General features: G+C 54.4%; 1 protein-coding gene across 1 annotated transcript in view; it reads left to right on the top strand.

Annotated features, from left to right (window-relative positions):
• The window catches only part of MPPED1 (metallophosphoesterase domain containing 1), a 60674-nt gene extending 52475 nt beyond the window's left edge, over nucleotides 1–8199 (top strand). Inside the window, exons 4-6 of the mRNA XM_021687789.1 lie at nucleotides 4072–4187; nucleotides 6189–6302; nucleotides 7996–8199. Of these exons, the coding sequence (XP_021543464.1) occupies nucleotides 4072–4187; nucleotides 6189–6302; nucleotides 7996–8114 (349 nt within the window). The 3' untranslated portion in view covers nucleotides 8115–8199. The remainder of the gene's footprint in view (nucleotides 1–4071; nucleotides 4188–6188; nucleotides 6303–7995) is intronic.
• The last annotated feature ends 1264 nt before the right edge of the window (nucleotides 8200–9463 follow it).

The following is a 9463-nucleotide window of genomic DNA, read 5'->3' as shown; positions in this document are numbered from 1 at the left end:
TGGTGGTGATGGTGATGATGGTGGTGATGATGGTGATGATTGTGGTGGTCATGATGAAGATGGTGATGGTGATGGTGATGATGGTAATGATGGTGGTGATGGTGGTGGTGATGGTGATGATGGTGGTGGTGATGGTGATGGTGGTGATGATGATGGTGGTGGTGATGGTGATGATGGTGGTGATGGTAGTGATGGTGATGGTGGTGATGGTGATGATGGTGCTGGTGATGGTGATGGTGATGGTGATGATGGTAATGATGGTGGTGATGGTGGTGGTGATGGTGATGATGGTGCTGGTGATGGTGATGGTGGTGATGATGATGGTGGTGGTGATGGTGATGATGGTGGTGATGGTAGTGATGGTGATGGTGGTGATGGTGATGATGGTGCTGGTGATGGTGATGGTGGTGATGACAATGATGGTGGTGATGGTAGTGATGGTGATGGTGGTGATGGTAGTGATGGTGGTTGTGATGGTGATGATGGTGATGATGGAGACGGGGAGGATGATGATGGTGTTGGAGATGATGAAGGCAGCTGCAATGCATTGAACCAGGCACTGTTTAAGCGCTGTATGTGGATTAATGGATTTAATCCTCCGAAACAGCCCTATTGAGATGGTATTTTTATCCCTATTTTACAGATGGGGAAATTGAGGCATAGAGAGAGGTTGAGTTACTTGCCATAGGTCACACAGGTAGTAAGAGGTGGACCCATTCTCACTCAGGTCTGTCTGACCTCAAGATTGCCTTGAAGTTGGGTGTAAAATTGTGTATGTTTGGGGGGTGCGTTTTCTGTGGTTGTGCATGTGCAGGCTGGCTGATGTGGGTGTGCCAGTGATAGGAGAGGTCTTCTGAGGGGACTGTCCCCAGGCCAACCTACCCCGATGCTATTCCCCAGCCCTGAACACCTCGTCTCCTCACTTGGCAGGTACTTCCTACGGTTGGGGATCCCTTGGACAGCCCAAACCTGGGGATGCTCACAGTCCCTCTGTGACTGTTTCTTACCATCTGTTTCTCCTCCCAGAGCCTCAGAGTGCAGATCCCAGGCCCCCACCTGTACAGGTGGTTCTCCTGGGGCCCACTCATATCTAAGTATGAGAGAATCTTCTCAGCTCCCCCTATAAGAACAAGGCAGGAGCCACAGCCCTCTTCTTCAAGGCCAAAACTTAGGCCGGCAGGGGCTTGGGGAGATGGTGGTCTGGCGAGCTCTGCCCACTTTTAGTAAGTTTTTCTCGGCAGTAGCTGGGGGCTCTCTTTTGAATATGGGGCATCATTCTCAGCTTTAAAGGTTTGGCTGTGATCCCTAGGCAACAGAAAAGTCCTATTTGACATCTGTTAACACATGGATTCATTCATTCGGGTTCATTCATTCATTCCTTTATTCCCCTCCTCCGGGCTGGTGCTGGGCACGCAAGGTGAGAGGAAGATTGGGGCAGACGGGGCTTTGAAGGATAAACATGGTGTGAGGTCAGGGGTGAGCAGGAGGAGAAAAGGAGGGAACCGGCGTTCCTGGCAGGAGTCCCAGGTGAGCAAGGCTAGCGGTGGAAGGGATTCTGCAAGTGTTTGAGATGGCAGAAGGACTCTTCACCCCCAAACAGCCACCGTGGTCACCCATCTTCCTCCTTCACAAACCCATGTTCCAGAAGATGGCACTGCAGACATGAAGGCTGAGGGAAGAGAGTCAGGTCTGGGTTCAAACATGACTTGCCCCACCCTGGGCACCTCACTGCCCCTCACTGAACCTCCGTCTTCTTATCCAGAAGGTACCATGGTGGGACTAAATCAGGGTTTTCAAATGGTGTTCCGTGAGATGCCCGGGGTTCCAAAGGGGTGCTTTGGGTGGCTGCCAACAGGTAGAGCCATTGGGTCAACAGCCAGAGGTCTCAGCCTCGCCACAAAGGGCATATGCGCCATGAGAGGGATTTTAGTGGCAGCTTTGGGCATGTGAGAGAGACCTTGAAGATGAAAGCCCAGCCCCACTGCTGACTTGGACAGTATGTGCTGAAGGTGAGTGGTAATGAGGTGCCCAGCCCAGGAGTCAGCACACCCAAATCCCAGGCTAGCTCACTTCTCTGAGCCTCTGGTTCCTCGTCTGTAAAATGGGGATACTCTTAGTCCTTAATTCACAGGGTTCTTGTAACAGGTAAATCATCCCTATGATGTACTTAGATGGCACCTGACAAAAAGGTAGGTATGTGGGAAATGCAGGTGATAATTTCTGTTCTCAATCTCCTCATCCATGAAACAGAAAGAAAGAGACCCATCTGCCCACCTTCGCTGCTGGCGTGAAGGTCCCTGAGGTGACAGGTGGGGAGGTGACGAGGGTGATGATAGTGATGGTGGTGATGATGATTCTATCGATGTCCTGGGGCCACATAATTGATCACCACAGACTGGGGACCTTAGAACAATAGGCATTTATTCTCTCACAGTTTGGAGGCTGGAAGTCTGAGATCAAGGTTTCACCAATGTTTGTCCTTTTTGAGGGCCCTGAGGGAGAATCTGTTTCGTGCCCCTCTCCCAGCTTCTGGTGGTGGCTAGAAGTACTTGGTGCTCCTTGACTTGTAGACAACATCACTCTAATCTCTACCTCCATTGTCAATGGCCCTTTTCTCTCTGTATCTCTGTGTTTTCACATGACCCTCTCATAAGGACACCAGTCACTAGATTAGGGGCACGCCCTAATCTGGTATCACCTCATCTGAACTTGATTATATCTGCGAGGACCCTGTTTCTAAATACGGTCACATTCACAGATCCTGGGGCTTCATACGTCAACATATGTTTTTGGAGGACACAATTTGACCCACAACAGTGGCGATAGTGATGTTGGTGATGGTGATAGTGCTGATGATGGTGATGGTGGTGATGGTGGTGGTGGTGATGGTGATGGTGGTGATCATGATGGTAGTGATAATGGCGATTATGATGATGGTGATGGTGGTGATGGTGGTGATGGTGGTGATGATGGTGATGATAACGGCGATGATGATGGTGGTGGTGATGATGATGGTGAGGACGGTGATGGTGATGGTGATGATGGTGATGGTGGTGATGGTGATGATGGTAGTGATAGTGGGGATGATAGCGATGGTGGTGATGAAGATGGTGGTAGTGATGATGATGATGACTTTGTAAACACTAAAGGACTATGTTAACGTGGGATCTTATAATGACTTAGGCCCAAGGGAGATTCATAGTAGGGATGCTTTGGTTAGAAATGAAAGCCCAATCAAATGGCTTTATGGTGCCCATATAACTGAGAAGTGCAGAGGTATGGTGGGTGACTGGTGCAGTTTTGATCCAGTGGGCTACCCTGGGCAATGTGGTCCAGCCATCGCCCTTTGGGACAGCTCAATAGCTGTTAACAGCTTCCAAGGCAAGAAGCTCACTGGTTGATATGCAGGGATGAGAGCATCCTCTTCTCTCACCATCAAAAGAAGAAATATCTGGGATTCTCACCAATGGGAAGGATCTAGGTTACATGTTCACCATTGAGTCAATCCAAGGGAATCACTTGCATTGCTCAGTCTTCGTCTGAGTTGAGATTCCATTAATTGGCTTAGGTCCCTCTGGCCCTGCCCTTAGAGCTGGGGATAGACTCAGCCTGGCTGGGAGCTTCAGGGGAAAGCAGGAATCAGCATCCTCCACTTGGAAGCCATTCTCTCTGGGTTGGGTCTCAACATGCCCCAACTGTGGGCAGGAAGGCGGGTGAGCATGTTCTTCTCTGAATTTCCTTAGAGGAGCTTGGAGCAAGAGAGGTCTTTGGCTGAAGCTGATTCTTTTTAAACTTTCCTTTTAAAAAATCACAGAAATAATATTTATTCATCCTAGAAAAACAGAAATTGTGTTGAAAGAAGGGAAAAAGAGAAGAGGATGCCAGGGACATCCCACAGCCCGTGAGTTGGTCAGGATTCTGGCTAAGTCCAGGAGATCCCTACCTTTACTTTGAGCTTCTAGGCATCAAGTCTGTCCTGATGACCATTTGGCACTGCGACTTGCTTCCCCTTCCTGTGACCACCCCACTCTCTCAGTGGCCCTCTCTGAACTGCCTGCTCTTCTTCCATAGGCAGCCCTGGTTTTATGGCTGGGGCTTTAACCTGCCTCGAGGCCAAGCACTGCTAGAGAAATGGAACCTCATTCCCGAAGGCGTAGACATCCTGATAACCCATGGACCACCACTGGGTAAGAGTCAGCTGCCCCACGCCTTGGCTGGCGCGCCCCCCAGTGGGCCTGCTTGTGCTGGGAGTGGATGCAGAAGGTGTGGGTGTTGAGAGGGGCGGGGTCTAGCCCCGCCTGAGCACAGAGATCAGCCCGGATGAGCTCTGTTGTGAGTCTGACTTGCTGTGGTATTGGGGACAGTTCACCCCATGGCCCCCCTTATTTCCCGAGCACCTACTATGTGCTGGGGGTTCAGCTTGTTACCTTGTGGACTCCTCGCAGCCCCCCAGGGAGGTCAGAATCAGCTGCCCATTTTCCACACGTTGCATACTGGAGCTCAGGGACGTGGAGAGGCAGGGCTGGGCCCTTGACCTGCATCCTGGGGGCATAATACCTTCAAGGTCACTCTCTGGGCTTCGTCCTGCACACCCCTCACCCCATCCCAACAGTCTCTAGGGCCTTGGGTTCCACCCTCAACAGCTCTCTTCCCAGGCCCCACTGCCACCTCCCTGGTCCAAGCTGATGTCACTGCTCACACGATCTAACTGCCTCTGGGCCCCCCTGGCTGTCCCATCGGGGGGCTTTTTCAGGCCTCCACTCCCCCTTTACTCACACACACTTCCTGTCCATCTGCACGTCCCTCCGATTCCACCTCCAAACTGGATCCCAGCTCCTTCCTCTCCTCTCCACCATGCCTGTCCCCACCTGGGTCCAGGCCAATGTCTTCTGTCCCTTTGATGACTGCCATGGTCTCCTCACTGGTCCCCCAGCCCCGAGTCTCGCCCCTTCCACTCCACTCTCCTTGCATCAGTAGGAGGGAATTCTCTGAATCGGCAGCTATGCCATGCCATCCCTCTACAACCCTTCATGGCTCCCTTAGGCCTTAGAATGCTGTCCAAACTCCCAGCAGCCCAGCCCCTCCCAGCCTCCCCCTCCTCCTGCTGCCTCCACAGAACGTGCCATCACTCCCACAGCGTTTGGGGCCGAGGCAGGCGATGCCAGGCAAGAGGCGAAGCTAAGCCATGCTCATCTCCAGGGTTTGCAGGCTGCGGGGTAGAGGGGTGCAGGATGGCCAAGCCTGGGGGACCTTTCCCTCCCTCCCTCCCTCCCTGTCTCTCTCTGTCTCCCTCCCTCCCTCTCTGTCTCTCTCTGTCTCTCTCCACCCTCCCTCCTTCCCTCCCTCTCTCTCTCTGTGTCTCTCCCACCCTCCCTCCCTCTCCCTCCCTCCGTCTGTCTCCCTCCCTCCCTGATCACTAAGGCAGTGGCAGAGGCAGCCTGCCTGAGTCAGTGACTCAGAGGATCCCCCTTCCCCTTCCGAGCATGCAGAAACCTGTCTCACCCACCCAAACAGAGAGGAGCCGCGATGAACCCTAGCTGCTCGCTTGGAGTCATCAATTATTCTCCGTTTGTGTGGCCATGTGAGGATAATAAGCCGCCACCATATGGGGCGGCTCCGGGAGGCTGGCGGTGCGAGCAGACCCAGACACGGCCACGTGAGCCAGGCTGTGGTGAATGGAGTTCATTTTCGTGATTTTGTGATGTTTGTTTCGAAAGTTTCTGACGTGGAAATCTTGCTCCTGGTTCTGCTCTGCTGCCAGCCCACTAGGGTGCCCTTGGGCCTCACCCGTCCCTTTCAGGCCTCCGTGTGCTTGTCTCTGCAATGGGTGGATGGCACCCTTGAGGCCGCTCCGAGCACGGGTCGTGGGGGGTGCTCACTTGTCACCCTAGGTGCCTGGCCCACTCGGGGCTCTTGTAAGCATGGCTGTCTGGGTGGCCCTGCAGAGGAGTGGGTCCAGGTGACCAGGCCCCAGGCGGCACGTGGTGGAGCCACGGGCTTTCCCTCCCTGAAGGCGGGGACAAGGTGGCCTTGGGAGAGCTTGCTGGGAACTGGGAGGCAGTTCTGCCCGATCCCTGAATCCAGGATCTCGTGTCTCTGAGATGCAAAAGCTGCGGCGTGGGGTCTGCGGGGCTGGGGGCCTGGCCTCCTGGACCCCATCACTGCCCTCCTGTCCTCTCCTTACACAGGCTTCCTGGACTGGGTCCCCAAGAAGATGCAGCGGGTGGGCTGCGTGGAGCTGCTCAACACGGTGCAGAGGCGCGTCCAGCCGCGGCTGCATGTCTTTGGCCACATCCACGAAGGTCGGCATGGGGGGTGGGGGAGGGACTCCTGGCGGGCCCTATAGAGGGGCCCCCTCACCTCCCTTCAAGCCAGTCACCTCCTCCCTGCTCTCAGCCCCTTCCTGACATTCGCTCTGTAAATGCTTTATCCTCACTTGGCCATCAGTTAGCCACTGCTGAAATGTTTAACGATGGGAAGACAGTTGCAAAATCTAGCAAGACTTAGGGGTAAGTTTTACTTCCTTGGAGTGCTGCGACCTTGCCATGCCTCCAGCCTGGGAAGTCTTTGGGATGTGGGCAGGGGGCTTTCTGGAGGAGGGGACATTGGGTGGAACATGGAGGATGTGTTAGGTTGGGTAGGCACACTGTGAGCTCCTTAAGGCTGGCAGCCTGGTCTTGTCGCCTACATCCCTACAGCCTGGCATACAGTCAGTGCTTAATAAATGTGGAGGGCCACTTGCTTGCCTGAGACATTCTGATGGCACCTCACGTCCACCCCCACCACATGCACAACAGACCTGGCATTCTGGCTCTGTTCCTGGGGGGCTGGGGCCACTTGCTGTGTCCACATAGTTCGAATGGTAGGGGGCGTTTACTTCCCCTTGGGGGGCAGTGGGCAGGGCGGCCGTGATGGTGCTGGGTGGTGTCAGCTGCAGTCCTGGCTCCCCACAGCTCCACGTCCTGCACACAAGGCTTTCCTTATTAGACCTTGGGTTTCCTCACTGGAGTTTCATTCATCAGTCTGGCAGACCCCTCTTTTGCTCCTTTTGAACCTTCATCCCACCTGCCCCTGGCCTCCCCGTCCCATCCCACTCTACCAGAAAGCACATGGGCTCCCATGGGCCATGGGGACTGATGTGTTTTCCCCCAGCTTCTTGAACCTCCGTCTGTGTTAGGCCAGGGCCCCTGGGCCTCACATATGCTTGGTCCACATCAGATCATTTTCTAACTCAGAAGCAAACAAGTCTCAGCCCTTTCCCTGAGGGCCACTGCCGGGGGTTGTCGGAGGGCAGGAGTGATCAGATCTCCCCTGGCCCCAAGGAGATCACAGAGGGGCAGCAGATAGGCAATCAAAGGCAGAATCTGAGAAGTCATGGGATGGACAACCCATGTGCTGTGGGATAGCAATATGGCTGTCATTTTCTGTAGCCCAACTATGGGCATGGAATGCCATCAGATCCCAGGTGGTGTGTGATCCAAACCACATTCCTACACAATTGCATTTGGGGGATCCAAAGAATGGGTAACCTACAAGAGGAGGGGAAATGTCCTTTCTGGCTTGGAGGTGATCTGAGCTGAAGGATGAGGACTGTAACAAGTAGACATGGCGGGAAAAGAGTATAATAGCAGCAGAGGCTAAGAGAAGAAAGTACATGATGATGGTGATGATGGTGGTGGTGATGATGGTGGTGGTGATGGTGATGATGGTCACTGAAGATATCTCACTGTGTGCTCTCCATGTGCTTCCCAGGCACTCGGGTGAACACTGTATGTGGATTAGTATCTCATTTGCTCCTCACAGCAGCCTGGGAAGGAGCTCTGTCATCATCACCTCTATAGATGAAGAGGCTAAGTTGAGGGTTTTGGTAGCTTGCCCCGGATGTGTTCCGCCTGCTGTAGCCGAGTGCTCTACTACCATGCCCACTAGACCACCTCACTGCCCTGGGTCCCGGCCTTACCCCTCATCCCTGACGGCTGTGTGCTTACTTTCCAGGGTACGGTGTCATGGCGGATGGGACGACCACCTATGTGAACGCGTCTGTGTGCACCGTGAACTACCAGCCTGTGAATCCGCCCATAGTCATTGACCTCCCCACACCCCGGAACTCCTGACTGCCCCTGCTGTCTCAGCCCTTCCTGCCCACATCAGCTCCATATGCCTGGCCAAGAGCACGGACCCCCAACCACCCTTCCTTCCATGCAGACAACCCGTCTGGCCGTGGGGAGCAGCCCAGCAGATGGGTTGAGGCTTTGGAATGAAGAAAATCTCCCCTGACTCTTCAGCCTCCGTCACCTGGAGTCAGGACCCTGTGGGTCCCTGTTAGGGGTTCTGTGCTCATTACTGTTTTCTGCGTGTACATTTCCGCGTGTACCTTGTCAAAGGACCTAACAAGCTTGCGGTCCTGTCCTGCTTGGGAATTGACAGACTCTTCATCCTTCTCAGTTGGACACCCTCGTGGGTTTGGGAAGCCGCGGCTCCTGGACACACTTTGGAAGTTCTCACACAAAATCTCCCTCTAACTGAGGGTCTGTGTGGCTGCAAGCCCCAGGGTTGGGGGTGGGTGGGTTGTTTTAGAGCCCAGGTGCAAGTAGCCCGCCATCTCCCCCCGGGGTTGGGGAGACAGGGCTGCTTCACAGCTGAGGCCCTCGAGGGAGCGATCAGGGACGTCTCAGGAATTCGGACCGCACCTGGCCAGGCCAACAAGCTGTCTGCCTCGCCTTGTGACCCTGCTTTCTTCCTGTGGGCATGTTGGCCGTCTTGAACAATGGCCTAAGCAACCCGGGTGCTTGCTCGGGGCCTGGATCTGGGAGAGTGGTTCTACAGAACGAGCCATGTGAGTGCCCAGGTTCCTGAGTCACGGATGGCCCCTGTTCCTGCGGGGGCTTCGCAGCTCTGCAGAACTCGGGAGGCTGGAGGGGCTGCAGACCGAGGCCACCCTGCCACGTGGATGCGCCCGTGTGGGCATGCACGCCCCTACACACACACAACGTCCTTCTTAACTTAATGAAGTGGACCCATGTTTCTCCCTACTGTCCTCCAATGGGGTTCCATCCCTCAGTGCGGTTTCCTGCGCACCATTTGGATTCTGTCTGGTGGGCCCACAGCCGAAGGGGCTGAGTGGTTTCTGGTCCTTGCCAGTCTGTCCCATTAATGGGAGGGTGGCCCACTGGCAGAGCGGGCCCTGGGCTCTGGCAGCTCCACGCAGGGCGGCTTTTTTTTCCTTTAAAGTAGGGCGGGGGGGGGGGGGGGGGGGGCGGTTGGGGCTGAATCCGTGAGGGAGAGAGAACCAGCAGGGTCTCATCAGAGTGAGGCCAGAGAGGCAGGATCGCCACGTTGCAGGGTCAGATTCTATCTTTATTGAAAATTTTGATATTTTGTTCATCATGGATATTTTTCTGAATCGATTTTGATTTTTAAAGACATGGGATTAAATAGCACCCTTTCTCTCTCTTGCCGAGCT

This window comes from Neomonachus schauinslandi, chromosome 5, assembly GCF_002201575.2.
Source record: "Neomonachus schauinslandi chromosome 5, ASM220157v2, whole genome shotgun sequence".
NCBI classification, from domain to species: Eukaryota; Metazoa; Chordata; class Mammalia; order Carnivora; family Phocidae; genus Neomonachus; species Neomonachus schauinslandi.
The sequence above is the reverse complement of the archived record's forward strand: the minus strand, read 5'-3'. Positions and strand labels throughout refer to the sequence as shown.